The sequence below is a fragment of the Prunus persica genome, chromosome G5 (assembly GCF_000346465.2).
Source record: "Prunus persica cultivar Lovell chromosome G5, Prunus_persica_NCBIv2, whole genome shotgun sequence".
In the NCBI taxonomy this organism is placed as follows: domain Eukaryota; kingdom Viridiplantae; phylum Streptophyta; class Magnoliopsida; order Rosales; family Rosaceae; genus Prunus; species Prunus persica.
Window position 1 is genome coordinate 8,941,362 of NC_034013.1, and position 18,330 is coordinate 8,959,691.

At 36.7% G+C, this 18,330-nt stretch overlaps 3 protein-coding genes across 3 annotated transcripts; all 3 read left to right on the forward strand.

Annotated features, from left to right (window-relative positions):
• On the forward strand, positions 465–5,633 carry LOC18777374 (probable trehalose-phosphate phosphatase F). Its single transcript, XM_007210503.2, has 13 exons — positions 465–573; positions 2,863–2,988; positions 3,088–3,188; positions 3,283–3,600; positions 3,698–3,838; positions 3,926–3,997; positions 4,127–4,252; positions 4,342–4,500; positions 4,603–4,680; positions 4,799–4,868; positions 5,001–5,071; positions 5,163–5,258; positions 5,369–5,633. Exons 4-13 carry the CDS (start codon positions 3,307–3,309, stop codon positions 5,426–5,428), a joined length of 1,167 nt encoding a protein of 388 aa, XP_007210565.1. The 5' UTR covers positions 465–573; positions 2,863–2,988; positions 3,088–3,188; positions 3,283–3,306; the 3' UTR covers positions 5,429–5,633.
• LOC18777376 (transaldolase) lies at positions 6,526–11,843 on the forward strand. Its single transcript, XM_007209169.2, has 13 exons — positions 6,526–6,690; positions 6,822–6,921; positions 7,010–7,088; positions 7,402–7,477; positions 7,602–7,685; positions 7,772–7,876; positions 8,389–8,469; positions 8,598–8,662; positions 9,282–9,351; positions 9,423–9,500; positions 9,873–9,970; positions 10,076–10,211; positions 11,516–11,843. The coding sequence occupies exons 1-13, from the start codon at positions 6,640–6,642 to the stop codon at positions 11,660–11,662; spliced, it is 1,170 nt and encodes a 389-aa protein (XP_007209231.1). The 5' UTR covers positions 6,526–6,639; the 3' UTR covers positions 11,663–11,843.
• On the forward strand, positions 13,996–17,973 carry LOC18776102 (acid beta-fructofuranosidase 2, vacuolar). Its single transcript, XM_007210252.2, has 6 exons — positions 13,996–14,725; positions 15,446–15,454; positions 15,854–16,710; positions 16,881–17,042; positions 17,138–17,373; positions 17,453–17,973. Exons 1-6 carry the CDS (start codon positions 14,299–14,301, stop codon positions 17,820–17,822), a joined length of 2,061 nt encoding a protein of 686 aa, XP_007210314.1. The 5' UTR covers positions 13,996–14,298; the 3' UTR covers positions 17,823–17,973.

An 18,330-nucleotide genomic window follows, 5' to 3' on the forward strand; every position in this document is an offset into this window, starting at 1 on the left:
TAATTCAGTTGATTTTTTTCATGAATAATACTTATTTTAAGGAATCTACGGACATTGTACCGAAAAAAGCCTCGAAACATAACTATATCACACGTACACGTTGGATTACTTCAAATGAAATACAAGTGGTAATCAAAACACACAGGCCGCACACATGTTTAGCGGACTTTTTTATTGCTAATTGCTTAAATTAAAGTACCTAATACGGTAAATTATATGGTGTGGTGTTTCCTAATTCAACAACCAAATAGGTTTCCTTGTTAAACACGTCTACTAATTGTTAATTGGCCTCTCAGAACTCTATAAATACCCAAACTTTCGGCCTTGAGATCCTTCCTTCCCTTTCTCTCTGATTTTTCTCTCTTTCTGTTGCATTTCGTATCTTTGCCTCCCTCTCTCTTCTCCCCTCGCCATTTTTAGGGTTTCCAGCTACTTTCTCTCCCAGGCGGGTGATCATTCCTCTCTCTCTCTCCCCCCTTCCAATTATTTGGCCGCCTGTGAATGCTTGTTTATGTGAGGTTCTTTCGTTTCCAGGTTAATTCAGTCTCTTCTTCATCGACTATTAAAGATCAGGTTATACAATTCTCCTTCTCTTTAATTTTTCTTTTCTGTTTTCGTTGATATCATATATAAGCAAATGCTGTTTGGATCCATATAACATGACCAAAACCAATCATTTTACCTTTCTTCTGAGTTTTTCTTCTCAGATCTTTACCCAAAGTCGCTCGATTTAGCTTTTTTACATATTAGAAAGCAAACCCTTTTGTTTTTGTCTCCCAATTATGGCAAAGATGAAGCCTTTTTCATGGATTATGGCGGAGCTTTTGGTGTCATGACCATGAGCCCCTAGGCCATTTACTTTTGGATAGCATCATCAGTTTTGTTGCTGTTAAATCCATGACATATATGGTTGGCTTCTGGACCATATGAATCATGATATATTAATTAATGGATGTGTGTTGCTGTCAACATTTATATATATATGCTGCAAGTTTTTGTTTATGGATCAATCATCTTTCATATAATTTTTTTGCCAAATCTTGGTGTTTTGAATAATGGGATTTGTTGATGGGTGGAAATCTGATATGATTTGTATTAAAGAAAATGACTTGACAGCCAATATGTTCATTTTACCTTATTTTAGTACGGATTTCAATTTTGTCGGTTGCTGTGAACTGAGGAAAATATGTTGAAATTTTCACAACGTGCCTAAATCACCTCCCTTGATGTAGCTTACAAAACAAAAAGCCTCATGGACTTTGAACGAGAAGCTTTATTTGCTTTTCTGGGTGCAATTTTTCAAACGAAAGTTCTTTTATTTATTTATTTATTTATTATCTATTCATAACAAACTTAATAATTTTTTCACGTGACAGTCTATGTGATTAGTTTATTTTTCCACTTGTGATGTCTTCAGAAAGTGTTTACGTTTTGAATACTTTGTATTTTTTTTTCTGGTGGGGATTAAATATTACGTTCGTTGTGGTAGTTGTGATGTCTTGTCACAGCACGGGGAATTGTTTTGTTTTGAACTTTATATATATATAATAATTTATATTATTTTAAATTTAATCAATTCGGAAGGTGATGTATTCTTTAGATCTATGGCTCCTTCCGATTCAGCTTCAGCTTTGTGCATTAAGTCTTGGTATGGTTGAATTTTTATTTAATGAGCCCAATTTATATTTTGCTTCTATAAAGTAACTAGATGATGATGTATAGCATTATATGCATACATAAAATACAAATATAGTTAGATTATTATACTCTATACAGGTTGTGAACATTTAAATTCAAGTGTATATTTTAATGGTTTATATCTTGTGTGTATATTTTATTATCTGATTGCATATATGATTCATTTTTAATGCTATTTCTTATTTTATCAATAGCTGTTTGGGTTGATTTTTTTTCTTTCTCCATTGTTATTTTATCTTTGTTTACTAGAGCTATGTAGTCAATGATCTTGGTTGTTTGAAGCTTAATTTTGGGAAAGAATACTAATGCTATCTTTTTGGGAAATTAAATTGAACAATACTCCCATCGGTTTACACCTGCGTATTGTTTTAATTTTGGTTTTAATTATTAGCAAACCGAGGCCATTGATTCGGTATCTTGGTTGAACCCAAAACCGAACTAACCCAAATTGAACCGACCCTAATACTTTGTAGATAGCAACTTATATAATTTCTGCTGAATTTCAATCACAACATAAGTTGATATAATGCCAAGAAAACTTGTATTTGTGGTATAGTTTATTGCCAGCATTCAATGGTGGGGTCTTTGAGAAATGGCCTAATATATACTACACCTCACCATCCCTTTGCCCCGCATGCAGTAATTATTGTCTTTTGTTTAAACTCAAAAATTAGGTAGCCTCTATGTCCAAATCTTTGGTAAGAATATATTTAACTATGACTAATTATGTTAATCAAAGGAATCTATGTATTAATTGACTTGTGCATTGTGCCCCTTTTTTAATGCATCAATAAATTATCAAATTAGTTTGACTTTGTTTTTGTTTGGGGTGGTTGTAAAGAGTCACATGTGTTTTCTGTCAATTTATATGGATCTCATGAGTCCTATAGAGTTGGTGTTTTTTTACCACATGGCATATAAATTACCTTCCCTTCAAAGTCTTTTGTTCCTGCAACTCTTAAGCACCATAGATTTTCATTTGCTTCTGGATTGTTTTGAGTGCCAACCCTATTTTAACTGCCCTTTGATATGCTTTAAATTCACCCTGGTAAAAGTGATTGCAATTTGCAAGTGTTGTAGTTGAAACTTGAAGCAAATGTTCATTTACAAGTGCATATACTGTTATACACCAATACTTAAGCCACTTATTTTATGGTTCTGCAGGAAGAGGCTTAGGACAACTTGCTGCAATTTGAAACCATACACCTATATTCTTTCCTCCCGAAGACCCTTGTACGAAGAATGTTTGACCGCCTTTTATGAATGCAGTGTTGTTCTGGGGATGAGAAGGTGTGACTCTGAACACTTGGTGTGAATTTGGTTTGGACATTGGTATTCTGAAGCTGGTTGTTTTTTATCTTTCCATTTGACGCTTTAATGTCATGACAGTTTTGAGGAACTCTGTGCTTAATGGACTGCTCACCCAACAGCAGTGACAAGAAAACGTTGAAGAGGTGGTTTTTCATTGACAAAAGGGTCGGCTAAAACAAGTATATTTCTTGAACTTAGGAGCATACTCTGTGTTGTTGACAGAGCCATTCCTTTTAAACACTACAAACTACAAAACTTTGTCACTTTGATTAGCACTTGGCAACGAAACTGGATCCGATGGAGTTGAAGACAAATCATGCTGCTTCGGTCCTCACTGACCCTCCACCGATAAGTAAGTCAAGACTAGGCCTCCATTCTAGTTTGTTGCCATACTCACAGCAAGGAGCATCATTCTCCTCTGGCAAGTACATTAACATCCCAAGGAAAAAGCCAGGAAAGCTCGATGATGTTCGGTCCAATGGTTGGCTTGATGCCATGAAATCCTCTTCACCTCCCCGGAAGAAGCTCATTAAGGATTTCAATTTTGAGGTTGCTTCAGATGATGTTGATAATGCTTACTGCTCTTGGATGGTATATTTGCTTCTCTTCTAATAACTTCGCAGTTTATATCCATTTGTTCTTGTATGACTTCAAACTTATTCGTCTTGTGCTCTCTGTGATGATGCAGCTTAAGCATCCATCAGCACTGAATTCGTTCGAGCGGATTACAAATTTTGCAAGGAACAAGAAGATAGCAATATTTCTAGATTATGATGGGACTCTTTCCCCGATAGTTGATGACCCTGACCGTGCAATAATGTCTAATGCTGTAAGAATTGTGTTTTGTTGTTTTATGCTTATAAATTTCGACTTTTATTTCTCTTCTGTGTCTGAAACCAAAAGAAACTGTTGCCAGATGCGTTCTGCTGTAAGAAACGTTGCGAAGCATTTTCCAACTGCTATTATTAGTGGAAGAAGCCGCGATAAGGTAGCTGCAGCATTCCCCCCCCCCTTTTTTCCGACTCATAGTTTAATTTCATCTTGTCTATTTGGTCCTTGTGTGGATGCCATTCGAATGCCGGTCATTAGGGCAGTCTGATGAGCGGATTTGTTTCAGGTATATGATTTGGTAGGACTAACAGAACTTTACTATGCTGGTAGTCATGGAATGGACATAATGGGTCCTGTCACTAATACAGACTCCAATGACCATCCAAACTGTGTGAAATCTACTGACCAACAGGTAACATGACAATAAAATTCTACAAGTCCTTTGCACTTTTGTATAATTTTTTTCAATTGAGTTCTCATTATCTGTCTTTGATCTGGCAGGGTAAGGAGGTAAACCTCTTCCAGCCTGCTAGGGAGTTTATACCTATGATCGACGAGGTTTTTAGAACCCTCGTCGAGAATACTAAAGGGATCAAAGGTGCAAAAGTTGAAAATCACAAGTTTTGCGCCTCTGTACATTACCGTAATGTAGATGAGAAAGTAAGCATTTACTTTAAGAAGAATAGAAGAAAGCTTACAATTGCATCTGCAAGAGTTTGTCTGACTTGTTTTGGTTATTTTTGGCATGTGTTCTGACTTCAGAATTGGTCTACAATTGCACAAAGTGTTCATGATATTCTCAAAGACTACCCTCGTTTACGATTAACTCATGGGCGGAAGGTGATTAATCTCACTGGTTTGCCTTAATTTTGTTGCTTTTCATCTTATTATCATTTGCATTAATAAGCCAAATTCTTTCCATCTAACATATAAATTTGGACATTGTTTTTTCTTGCAGGTTTTAGAGGTCCGCCCTGTTATTGACTGGAACAAGGGAAAAGCAGTTGAATTTCTGCTTGAATCTCTTGGTACTGAACCAAACCTCTCTCTCTCTCTCTCTCTCTCTCTCTCTCTCTCTCTCTCTCTCTCTCTCTCTCTCTCTCTCTCTCTCTCTTAAATGATACATATTCACACTATGAGAACCTGGACAAATGGTGCAGGGCTAAATGGTAGGGATGATGTGCTCCCAATTTATATTGGTGATGATAGGACCGATGAAGATGCATTCAAGGTGACACTACCATCACTGCATTTTTACTAATCTTACCCACAAGAGTTCGTAACATTGACACTAAATATAAAATCTTCATACATTGTTTCAGTTCTTGAAGAAGAATAAGAAGCGTGGTTATGGAATTCTGGTGTCGCCGGTTCCAAAAGAAACCAGTGCCTTCTACTCTCTCAAGGACCCATCAGAGGTTTTACTCTCATCCTTAATATGTATAATGTATTATGTGTGAATTTGCAGGCATGTTGGCTGTGTTATTTTTAATTTCATCTCAAAAAATCCATTGAAATTTTTATGCAGGTCATGGAATTTCTCAAGTCCTTGGTGAGATGGAAGGAGGAGGAGGAAGAAGCCAATTAAATGCTAAGGGAGCACTTAGTTGATCTGAAATATAGTATAATAGGCATTTAGTTTTTTTTTTTTTTTAATTTTGTACTCCACAAGAACTCAAGGCTGCTAAAAGCAGCTGCTGTTATGTTACAACCTCAGTTGTCAGTTCAGAGCTTCTCAGTTATTTTGTTATTTCATGTCTTTGGCTTATAAAAAAATAAGTATTTTCTCCCCATTTTCATCTCTCAAAGCTTTCCTTACCAAGATGGTTCCTTCTAATCTTGTAGACTTTGTGGAATGTCACAAACTGTTTCAGTGTACTGCACAAAAACTTCTCAAATTTTTATTTCACTTTGGATCCTGCACTTTTGGGATTGAAATTTCGACAACTTACACGTTAAACCCGTATGTCGAAAAGATATTATTGGGGTTAACTTAAGTATAACTGCATCGAAACCAATCAATTTTCAACCATGCAAAGTGAATAGCAGAAGAAGAACAATTTTGTTTGTTAGAAAGATCAGCAAGGCTGGCATTTTGGACTTTATCACTTAACCCAGTACTGAAATAACTTGGAAGCTTTGCAAGGCCCATTGTACTTCATAAAAAAAAATCAAATGGGGTCACAAAACAAAACACAATCTCCCAATATTTGCCCAGCGGAGAATACAAAGGACTTCTCTCTCAACTCAAAAAATCCTCAAATGATCGTCCTTGTTATTATCATCTATATCCATTATCCGACTTCTTATGAAGCACCTTTTTTTATATATTATCTTCAAAACTATTTATTAAAGCATAGTTCTAGACATCATTTACCCCAATTCAAAGTTTGATTTTGAAATTGTACAAGGAGTAACGCTATTTACACAACGTAACATACAATATGTATATATTACATCACATAGCATATCGATAATAACATGACGCGTGTTTTTAATAGATTTCACAATAATTTTTTTTTTCTTTCCCTAAATCAATAGAGATGGATACTTCCAACTTAGGACAGTCTTCTTTCTAAAAAGACAAGGTTGCAAAACATTTTCCTTGCTTGTAACATGTTTTTACATAGACAAAGTGAAAATGTCCATAACAAAAAAGCATCATTAAAATTCAGAGGATGAGGTGTTTTTTTTTTGTTTTTTTGGAAACAGAGGATGAGGTGTGTACATATAAAAACATGCCTCACTGATCCGCCCAAATAACTTCCAACTGCTACCGATTTCGAGCGAAGCCCAAAAATGTCAGTCTCTTTGCAATCTCCGCCCTCTTCAGCTGTCTCGTCTTTCCAGGTGCACTCAATACTCTCTATCTCTCTCTCCTCTCTCCCTGCTCTGCGTCGTTAACTATTGCTGTACGAGCGTAAACCTTGAATTTTTATTTTTTATTTTGTTTGTTTTACATTCAAAATTAATCATAGCAGGGAACAAGGCTGAGGTTTTCCAATGGATCTCCAGCTTCCAATCTGCTCTTCAACTTCCAGCGATCATTTCCTGTCATTCGGGCCTCCGCTCTCGACACCGGTCAGTGAGCTTTCTGTCTCAGTGTCTCAATACTCAGCTTTGCTTCTTTTTTTATTTTTTTTCATTTTTGGTTGAATTGGATTTTCAGGTTCAACCACAGAATTGGACCTCGTCTCTAGCTTCAGTGAGATCGTTCCAGACACCGTCATTTTCGATGACTTCGAGAGGTATCCAAATATATATTCTTTTTCTTTTGCTTGTTTTTGTAGAAGTGGAATTTGAAATTTTCATGATCATGCTGTAAATTATGAATCAGAATTTCTTATGAACTGATAATAATGTCTTTACTTAATGATCAGAATAGCTCTAATATTCATTTACTTTTTTAGATTTTAGTTTGGTAGCAACAGAAACTCGGAGTAATAAAGTAGCATATCCATATTGTTTAAAATTTCATTTATTTCATATTTTTGCATGGTTTCATGAAGGATTATTTCTAAATTTTGAACTTTTGGCTGTTTACTGATTATTTATGAAAAGGTTTCCTCCAACCGCTGCTACAGTGAGCTCTTCCCTACTCTTGGGTATATGTAGCCTCCCTGACACCATATTTAGAGTAAGCCTTCAATCTTCCATTGGGGAAGAAATCTTTCGAAAAATAAATAAGAAATTACATGTGCTTACCAATTTCGATATGGGACTACATGTTGTGTTTTCTGATTAATTTTTCTTTGGTGTAGAATGCTGTGGATATGGCATTGGCGGATTCAGAGTGTAATAAGCATGAAAACTCCGAATTGAGATTGTCATGTTTCAGTAACAAGGTTGGTTTTCTTGTATCTTGTCATTAGAAATAGCTATGCCTTGTTAGATTGATCATATTGTTCAAAATTTAGCTATGCGCGTGTAGGCTTTAGTGAATGTTGGTGGTTATTTGGCGAAACTAGTTCCTGGCCGAGTGTCTACTGAGGTGGATGCACGTCTTGCTTATGACACGCATGGCATTATCAGAAAGGTATTCGTTTCTTCCTGGAAATCTTGTCTTATATTTTCTAGTTAAAGAAAATGCTAATACATTACACAAAAATTAAACATACTGTAAATGCTGATGTTCAACAACAATTTGTTGGTTTCTATTTTAACTGTGTATGCATTCATCTTATTCTTGATTGTTTTTCAAGCAACTATATGATTTTTAATGATAATCTTGATAAGTTTTGTCATGTTGTTTATTTTATTGAGCTATACTTGTCATGGCTGGTGTAATAGTTTGGCATTAAAGTTCTAAAACGCCTATAATATGACTAGATTTAATAGTCTTGCAGAAAATGTGTGAGAAAAAAATGATACTGAAATTTTGTTACATTTTCTTACGGTTGTGTACTTTGTTAATTTTAGTGCCCAGAAATTTTAAGTGCAGTATTTTTATGTTCATTTTCCTAAGGTATATCGTTTTCTCCCTGTCACTTAGATTATTTGCTCTCTCTTTCATTGCAGTCTGATACAATTGGTTTATCTAATATGCAGGTGCATGACTTGCTGAAGTTGTACAATGAAGTTAATGTTCCTCCTGAGCGTTTGTTGTTCAAAATTCCTTCAACTTGGCAAGTAAGTGTCAGAGATAATTAGGCCTGTTGTGAATATTCTGAGTGGACTTGATGACAATTGCTCAGGCCTGTTGTGAGGCGATTGTTTTGCATCATTTGTTGCTCATCGATTGTTGGTTTTCTGTTCAGGGAATTGAAGCTTCAAGATTACTAGAATCTGAGGGCATACAGACGCATTTGACATTTGTGTACAGGTAAATCTCTTGTAATTAACTTGTGTAAGCTTGACAAACCTGTTTGAAATCTTAGACTTGATGTTGTACTACTAACTTCTATAAGGGCATAGTTTTATACAGTTGTAATAGAGGATAAAGTTTTATGATACCCCCTCCCTCCCTCCCTCTCTCCCTCGCCCTCTCCTTTTCCCATTCCCCCTTCCTTGTTGGTTGGGCAACAAGATTGCTTTTCATGAATTGTAAAAATTTGTTGATTTAGCTTGCTATTGTTTTGAAAGTTCAAATCCATGATCCCGGCAATGTCTAAAGGAGCCTTTGTAGTTAGAATTACATGTTTTCTTATTGTGGAATTGAAAATTGCTTGTATATCAATCTAAAATGCTGAGGCAGAAGCTATTAGGTTCTGATTATATAAACAACAAATCAGAATGCTGCTTTGTGATTTTTTTTCATCTGTGATTTATGAACATTCCTTTGCCATTATATCTGCTGTTCAAGTTCAACTTTGTACTTCTCATGACTCTCTCTCTTTTTTCTCTCTATATGTGTTTCCACACACACACACACACAATGCTGTTCTAAGATGAATTCATTTTAATTTTTTAGTTGTGTTTGGTGATGGTACATTTTTCTTCAGCTTTGCTCAAGCTGCAGCTGCAGCCCAAGCTGGCGCTTCTGTTATTCAGATTTTTGTTGGCCGTCTTAGGGTAATAATGGAATTTTTATTTAGTTCAACTTCAGTTTATTGTAACCGCTAATGGTCAAATTTATCATTCAGGATTGGTCTCGCAACCATTCTGGTGACCCTGAGATAGAAGCTGCTCTCAAGAGAGGGGAGGATCCTGGGTTAGCCTTGGTAAGTTGGAAAGTTCTCATCTTGTGGTTTTGTGATTATGTACTGTTGTTTGTCGTGGTCCTTGAACGGGATTACTCTGTTTTGAGTTTTGATTTTTGACCTCTAGATGCATCTCAGTTGTAAGCAATTACCAAATATAAACTGGTTTGTACTTTTTGTTTTTCCAGTATTGTTTTTATCCTAAAATCTGACAACCATTAGGAATGAGCCTAAATAATTTATACTAACATTCTTTCCCCATCACTGTCTAGAGTCTGTTAGATGCTTTAACTTCTGGCTATGCCTTGAATTTCTCAGGTGACACTAGAGCTTTCGTAAAGGATAGTAATGAATATAAACTGTTCCCATATGAGATGCTTTTTGACATTACAGGTGACGAAGGCGTATAACTACATCCACAAATATGGACATAAATCAAAGTTAATGGCAGCAGCAGTTCGGAATAAGCAGGATTTGTTCAGTCTCTTGGGGTAAATTCGTATGACTCACCTTTTAATCTTATGTATCTGGGAATTTCCAACAAAACTCAACTCAGGGAACGATCTTCCTGCTTATGTTGTCTGGTACATGTTCAGGGTTGACTACATCATTGCACCACTGAAGGTATTGCAGTCACTCAAAGAATCAATCACTACCCCCGAAGAGAAGTATTCTTTCGTCAGGAGGCTATCTCCACAATCTGCTGCCATCTACAAGTTCAGTGAAGAAGAGGTCTGCTTTCCATCCTGTGTGCTCAATATTTTTTATTCTACATCAGCAATGAAAAAATAAAATGAAATTTCAAATAAAATGAAAAAATAATACATGAAGCAAAATGATGACTCGCGTTAACAGGTTCACCTGCATGTTGTGTGTAGTGCTGTTGGTACTTCAATTTTAATCTCTTATTTCATGTGGCAAAGACAAAAGGTTGCCAGTTTTGATAGAGCTATGTGAAAAGCCAAATAGTTGTAAAATAATGAGTGCCTCTATTTTTTGAGAAGTAGACATGTTGAGTGCCAAAAGAAAAAAAGAAAAGAAAAAGGAAGAATGCCAAAAGGACTAAATATTTTAGTATTAACCCTTTTTTTTCTCAGCTATTAGTATTAATAAAACCCGCCAACTTGTGATAAGCGTGCTTAGCTACTCATGACAGTATCTTAAAGTTTGAAAGTCTTTCATTTTGGAAGCAAAGCTTAATAGTTTAGGCGTCATCATTATTACTAGAACTTCAATGAACGTGGAGATGGAATTTCTTCAAACCTCTAGAATCACCAATATGGCTGCACCATCATTGTCTATCCCGTTGATAGGAATGTCACTACCCCATTAGAAAATAAAAATCATATCCATGTTTGGCACCAGGCACTTCGCTACTTCCATCATCTGCCTTGTCATGCATTAGTATACAACCACTACAACAGAGGTCTTGTTTTCTATGCCTTGGTTTCCAAGTCACCACCCAATACCATTGGCCTTTTAGTATAATCACCATACTTTTCCTGCTAAAGACCATGTGTGTGCATGCTTTCTGATTTCATGTAGGAGGAAATGCTCTTCGATGCATTGTTAGGCCTAGACCCTCTATAGATGTACAGTCTGCATGGGACTGATATTGGACTCATGCCCCACACACTCGCTCGTGCACGCACGCACTATGTAGGTGGTCCATTTCGTAATCACAATCACCAAAATCGGAGACTCTGCTCACTAGTATGAGAAATATCGTGTTTCTTTTTTTCACAGTTTTGTTATAGCCTTTCTGAAAAAGTAAAATTGGTGAATAAGAAAGCCTCTTTTGCTGTGTGTCAAGAGTAATTTCTCATTGCTCAACCAAACAGGGTTGCTATGATTGGAATTGAAGTTGTAGAATGATTGGGTTTAAGACTAATTTAAATCAGTTATATGCATATATGCCTGTCCAAAATAGTTATTGGTTCAAATTGATAGACCTCTCTGGTGTAAATCTATTCTGAAAAGATTATCAAAATGTTTTTGGTTTTAGATTTGTTAACCAATCTTCACCTTGTGTCCAGCTTGTCAAGTGGGACCAATTAAGCTTTGCATCAGCTGTGGGACCTGCAGCCGTGGAGCTTCTGGCCAGTGGACTAGATGGTTATGCTAATCAAGCAAATCGAGTTGAGGAATTATTTGAGAAAATTTGGCCACCTCCAAATGTATGAAGTGCTATCTTCTGTTGCTAAGCTGATCTTGCCTTGCCTTTCATGGAATAAGAGGGAAATACTGGTTTGGCTTTCGTTTTTCCTTCTCTCTTGTAATGTTTATCTCCAGCAACACTTGATCTCAGCAAAGAACTTTATGTTATCATAAAAACGTGCAGCTAATGTGAATTTTGTTAATACACACGTGAGATGAGAATGCCTATGCCGTGATCAGAAAGGAAAAAAAAAACTAATAATTTCTAAAACAATTAATAAAAGCCGTATACAAAAATTTAATCAGATATAAACACCAAAGTTCTTCCGCTTGGTTAAATAATAATTTCATTAAAAAAAAAATTAGCTGCTCCTCCATGTTTCTCAATTAAATTCGCATTCCAATCTAATGGGATATAATTTAGTTGGTTGAGGGCTTTCATCTATTCCGAGGCACCTAATCAATATTTATGTAAATTCCGGTTCAAAATTCCAAGTACCCAATCAATATTTGTATAAACTCCTCTTCTTTAGTTGCTTGTGCTAAAAATAAAATAAAAATCGCATTCCAAAACCGTGTTATTCATGTCCTCCATGTTTCTCGCCTATTTTGGTTGCTTCTGTCTGAATGAAAAGTTGCCTTTGACGAAAAAGAAAATCATGTTATTCATGTGGTCACCCGTACTGTCCATTTATGCTACCAGCAAAGAAATTTGAACGCAATCATGTTGATGAATATTTAAGAAAATATGCTACCAACCTGTAAAGCTTTTTCTTTGTATTCAACTGCTCTCACGGGGCGTGACAATATATATATATATATATATATATATATATATTATTGACATTGGCAAGAATGTAGAAATTCATACTTACAAAGAAATGAGAGAAGTATTTTCCTTAGTGTAATAAGTTAATGTCTAAATTTGACCAAAAATTCAATGTGTAAAAATAGTTATATGTATTTGTACTCAAACTACTAAATCGAGATATGTTACGGTGAATTGAGTGAACGGTTCCTTCTAATACGTGTAGAACTCACAACCTTTTAACGATCAAATTTTGCACGTGGACGATTTCGCCTAGACACGTGTGTACGATTCACGCAAGTAAAATTCAACTGCTTGTGGTTTTCAAAGCTTCATGGGCAAATGGTAGGTGTGCTTTCGTTACAAAAGGAATTTTAGTAGCAGTCCTCTGGTTATTGAGAGCTGAAATCAAGTGTTAGAAGAAGAAAAAAGAGCAAAAGAACGAAAGTGGGAGGTCGGTCGGACGTTCCAACTCCGATTTGACAACAAAACTGACTCAAATACTGTGACGCATCATGAATGGTCCAATCAATCTTCCAATCTAACCCTACATAGTGATTCTGTCGATTGCATTATTGCATGTGGATGTGGTGGAGGCTGCAAGATAGCATATGGGGGGTTAAGCTGCAGTCTGCAGGCATGTGGAAACATGCAGAATCAACTGGATTAATCATCAATCTCACAAAATTAAGTGTTAGAAAACAAAAGAGTCCTGATCTGGTTTGGGTGGTTGTCTTGTTCATTTTGGTTTTTTCCACAATAATGCTAATTATTAGTGGAAGACAAAACATTAAAATGGGCTTCTTCCCTGACAATGGCCAAGGAAAACGAGGATCTTAGGCAAGCTGAGTCATCATTTGCTGTCCAATAATTTATTGGATAGGTTCGAATTATTAAGGCCACGCCAGGTAGCTGTCACCTTCTAAATCTGAATCTACAAGACTTATATATATATATATATATATATATATATATATATCCGTGTTAACATAAAACTGCTCAACCAGGTCTTTGGAGCTACCATTATAACCAACCAATGGTAAGCCTTAATTAGGCCTTCTAGAACCATTGTCCTTTCTGTGTCTCAATAGTTAATTACCCCCACCCAAAAACCACCCGACTCATTGATACTCTCTCAAAACTTAATAATAACCCAGAATTTGATCGAAGAATTATGTCTATCAACGGCTCACAGTAACTCACATAGATGCATGATTTAAAAATAGAGTTATACTATCATCATATACACCAGAAAGAAAAAGGGATTTTAGTTCATTGATTCTCGATTAAACATCTGATTTATGTGATATGTACTTGACAAGGAATGGGGAAGTAAGTCGTGAAATTTTTCCTGAAAAATCACATTGATGAGAGAAATAAAAACTAGCTAGGGTAAACTCTAATTGGTTGAAAACACTGTGCCACAACAGATTTACCACGTGGGTTACTGCTACTTCACGTTTATCATCCCTAATTAAACATCCCAGAAACGCCATTTGCATTGTGAAACAAAGTAACAAAATGAATCATTATTATTATTAAATAAATAAGAAAAGTAGCAATTAGAACAAACACCACGAGACTCGCTTCAAACTCTGTTGTCCACTTCTTCAGCAGAAAAACAACTCTTTTGTCCACTTGTCCTCTCATGCTCTCCCTTCATGCACATACGCATATAAATAATTAACACAAAACACACATTATTCACTTGTCCGAAAACTCATTACCCAAATTTCAATCTCTCTGTTTTTTTTTTCTTTTCTGCCAAACGACCCAATTCGAAATGAACAAAACCCATTCCAGTTTGTAGCCAATAATACATCAAGAGCTCAAGCTTAACCCATTCAATCTTATATGGCAGACCCAAGACCTTTTCTTCCATCAGATCTCAATACCCTGCCCTGCACCTACACCCCTCTGCCAAATGGAGCCAACCCGGATGGAGGAGCCCCGGAGACCCGGAAGAGGCACTTGAAGGAGCTCCTAGCAATCTTTTCTGGGTTGCTTATGGTTTCTCTCTTGGTGGTCATTATAAGTGGCAAGGAACCAAATTCCCATAATGCAAGCAACAAACATGAACCCTTGTTTTTGGCTAAACAGCCTCATACAGCACGCCCCGAGAAATTGAGGCCAGTTTCTAGGGGCGTGCCGGCCGGAGTGTCCGAGAAGATGAACCGGTTAGCCGGGGACGTGGACGGGCCGGTGTTTCCATGGAACAATAGCATGTTGTCATGGCAGAGAACTGCCTTCCATTTTCAGCCTGAAAAGAATTGGATGAATGGTACGTGGATTTTTTTTTTTTTCTTTCTTTTTTTCTGTTGAATGGACAAAATGATTGCTTGGTTTTTTGTTTTTTATTTTATTTGTGGTTTTAACTTTTGGTCCATAAATGAAATGAAATGGACCATCAAAACACGTGGGTTTGATTGATAAAGGAGAACCTTTCTGGTTGACCCAAAAAAAAAAACGGAGAACATTAGTTATTATTTTATTTATTTTTTCTATTCATTTGGTTGCAAAAAGTGATTTTCCACTTTTGTTTAAAATTTTATTTTTGAATAAAGTGATTGTACTTTATTGAAGTACAATTGAAATGAACTTCACGCAAATATCTATACTAATTAATATGATTTTTCCAGTCAATTTTCAGAATTAGACAAAATAGTTATTATGTTACTTTTTTTGAGTGGTTATTATGTTACTTTTTAATAATTTAATAACAACTGATAACTTACTGACACTTTAATTTTATTTTTTTTAAAATACAAACAATAATTTAAACTATAAGAAGAAGAGATTTCTCTGATTTAACTCAACAAGCTTCAAATTTAATAAAATGAACTTGATAGAAGTTTTTCTTTGCAAGTAATTGTTGCGTGGGTCTATCTAACACTTCATCTTCTTATTTATTAGAATTAAATTGCATGTTAATATTTTATTGATTCATTTTTCTTTCTTTATGGTTGGCTTTGACTGGTGACTCTTCTTCGGGCTGCTTCAGATCCCAACGGTAAGCAATCTCTAAGTTTCTGTTTATTGACCTGTCAAACTTGTATTCTTCCGACCTTTTGGATTATAATTGCATGATTTAGCCAAATAGTTTGAAGTTTCCATTTTAAAAAAATATACAAAAAAAGTTGCAACCCAACTTTGTAGGAAGTATCTGACATTTCAAGAGGCCATGTCAACGAAAGATGCGTGACACTTTTGCAATCAAACTTTGCCAACTCCATGATGCTGCCGTGTACATGAACTTCACATGAAAAACAAGAAAATCAAATTAATCAATCCTTGACTTTTTCAATACCAACAACTAAAATAAAATAAAATAAAATTATAAACAGTAATTGAAGTAACACAGTAATTTGTAACATCTAATTTTGTGATTTTTTTGTTGTTGTTTATACAGGTCCATTATTTTACAAGGGCTGGTACCATTTCTTCTACCAGTACAATCCCAACAAAGCAGTATGGGGAGACATAGTTTGGGGACATGCTGTGTCCAAGGACTTGATCCACTGGCTTCACCTTCCTCTGGCCATGGTGGCTGATCAGTGGTATGACATCAATGGCGTTTGGACTGGCTCAGCCACCATTCTCCCTGATGGTAAAATTGTCATGCTCTACACTGGTTCAACCAATGAGTCTGTCCAGGTCCAAAACCTTGCATATCCTGCTGACCACTCTGACCCTCTCCTCCTCAACTGGGTCAAGTACTCCGGCAACCCGGTCCTAGTCCCGCCCCCGGGCATCGGGTACAAGGACTTCCGGGACCCTACGACGGCATGGTTCACGTCAGAGGGCAAATGGCGGATCACCATTGGGTCCAAGCTTAACAAAACTGGGATATCTTTGGTTTATGACACCAAGGACTTCAAAACCTATGAGCTTCTGAATGGGGTGCTTCATGCTGTCCCTGGGACTGGAATGTGGGAGTGTGTGGATTTTTATCCGGTGTCGAAAACCAGTGACAAGGGATTGGATACTTCTGCGAACGGGCCTGATGTGAAGCATGTGGTAAAGGCTAGCCTTGATGATGACAGGAATGATTACTATGCGTTCGGGACTTATGATGAGAAGACTGGCAAATGGGTTCCCGATAACCAAAAGATTGATGTTGGTATTGGAATTAGGTATGATTATGGCAAATTCTATGCCTCCAAGACTTTCTATGACCAAAACAAGGGGAGGAGAGTGTTGTGGGGTTGGATTGGAGAGTCTGATAGTGAAAGTGCTGATGTACAAAAGGGATGGGCCTCTCTTCAGGTAGATTTGGTCAATTATACGAATTTACAGTATCTGATACATTGTTGATATTGCGAACACCATATTGAACAATTGTTGTGATAGATTGGTACTCGGTACCAAACACTCTTTTCTCTTTGCACATGTATCTTTAGTTGGAGTTACAATGTTTGTGGAATAACTATATGCAGGGAATTCCTAGAACAGTTTTGTTTGACCAGAAGACTGGAAGCAACCTACTTCAATGGCCGGTGGAGGAGATTGAGAAGTTGAGATTGAGCAGCAAGGATTTCAACAAGGTAGAGGTGAAGGCAGGGTCGGTGGAGCCACTTCAAGTTGGCACAGCCACACAGGTTTGTGCATTCTCTGTTCTTATTTATATTTTATGCTAATATTGGCACATTTTGGAGGGCATTTCTCAGCAGAACAATGCATGTCAATGTAACAGTTGGACATTGTTGCCGAGTTTGAATTGGACAAGAAGGTTTTAGAGAGCGTAGCTGAATCCAATGAGGCCTTCAGTTGCAATACCAGCGGTGGGGCTGCCAAACGCGGCGCTTTGGGACCCTTCGGTCTTCTTGTTCTTGCAGATGAGAGCCTCTCAGAGCAGACTCCTGTCTACTTCTATGTTGCCAAAGGACCTGGTGGCATTGTCGACACTTTCTTCTGTGCTGATCAAACAAGGTAAGCTTTTCATCAGAAACATTCTTGTGTAAATGCGGAGTTCAAATTCACAGTCTAACACCGTAAGCATATGTTACAGGTCTTCCGTGGCAAATGACGTTCGTAAAGAAATTACTGGTAGCTATATTCCGGTTCTAAAGGATGAGAAATTATCAGTGAGGATACTGGTTGACCATTCGATTGTGGAAAGCTTTGCTCAAGGTGGAAGAACAACGATCACAAATCGGATTTACCCAACCAAGGCAATTTATGGGGCTGCTAGGCTATTTGTGTTCAACAATGCCACAGAGATCAGTGTTACAGCATCCATCAAAGTATGGCAGTTGAACTCTGCTTTCATACGCCCATACCACCAGGACGAAAGCAGCCTCGCAAGCTTCAACCATGTTACATTTATCAAATTAATTGCACCGTTCTTCATTTTTTTAACTTTATTTTTTGTTAGATAGGGAAGCTATTCGATTTCGATTTCGTTCATGGAATCACATTTATTTTTATTCTTTTCCAGAGTTCAATTTCAATACCAGTTTCGTGCAATTGAATTGCTGATAACTTGATGTCAACAAGTTCAGAACTCTATTGGTTTGTTTTTGGTGAGAATGGAGGCCTAAATCTCTGTTCAACAAGCGCAAGAGTAAACCATGAAAAGTCAGTAGCCAAAAAGGAAAAGCGCCCAACGGCTGAGAACTATGCCAAATCAATCCACCACATTAGGAGTTAATTATGTGGAAAATGTAATGATATAGTGGGGCTACACAATATTATTTAATTTATCTAATCAAATGTTCTCTTGTTAGACAATTTCGTTAGAACTTGCAGACTGACAACATAACACTTTGTGTAAACTTTAACTCAAATGACATGAGATTCAAATTCGGAGACAACATAACACTCCGTACATTTTAACTCAAGTGACATAAAGAAGAAATAGGTAATGAGGGTGGTGTTGGGCTCCAA

Excerpts from the sequence above, each read along its gene's own strand:
- LOC18777376 (XM_007209169.2), top strand. The coding sequence starts at position 6,640 with ATGTCAGTCTCTTTGCAATCTCCGCCCTCTTCAGCTGTCTCGTCTTTC. Across the intron at positions 8,470-8,597 it reads AAATTCCTTCAACTTGGCAA|GGAATTGAAGCTTCAAGATT; the intron begins GTAAGTGTCAGA and ends TTTTCTGTTCAG. Across the intron at positions 9,501-9,872 it reads AGGATCCTGGGTTAGCCTTG|GTGACGAAGGCGTATAACTA; the intron begins GTAAGTTGGAAA and ends TTGACATTACAG.
- LOC18777374 (XM_007210503.2), top strand. The coding sequence starts at position 3,307 with ATGGAGTTGAAGACAAATCATGCTGCTTCGGTCCTCACTGACCCTCCA. Across the intron at positions 5,072-5,162 it reads CCGATGAAGATGCATTCAAG|TTCTTGAAGAAGAATAAGAA; the intron begins GTGACACTACCA and ends ACATTGTTTCAG. Across the intron at positions 5,259-5,368 it reads CTCTCAAGGACCCATCAGAG|GTCATGGAATTTCTCAAGTC; the intron begins GTTTTACTCTCA and ends ATTTTTATGCAG.
- LOC18776102 (XM_007210252.2), top strand. The coding sequence starts at position 14,299 with ATGGCAGACCCAAGACCTTTTCTTCCATCAGATCTCAATACCCTGCCC. Across the intron at positions 17,043-17,137 it reads AAGTTGGCACAGCCACACAG|TTGGACATTGTTGCCGAGTT; the intron begins GTTTGTGCATTC and ends TCAATGTAACAG. Across the intron at positions 17,374-17,452 it reads TTCTGTGCTGATCAAACAAG|GTCTTCCGTGGCAAATGACG; the intron begins GTAAGCTTTTCA and ends CATATGTTACAG.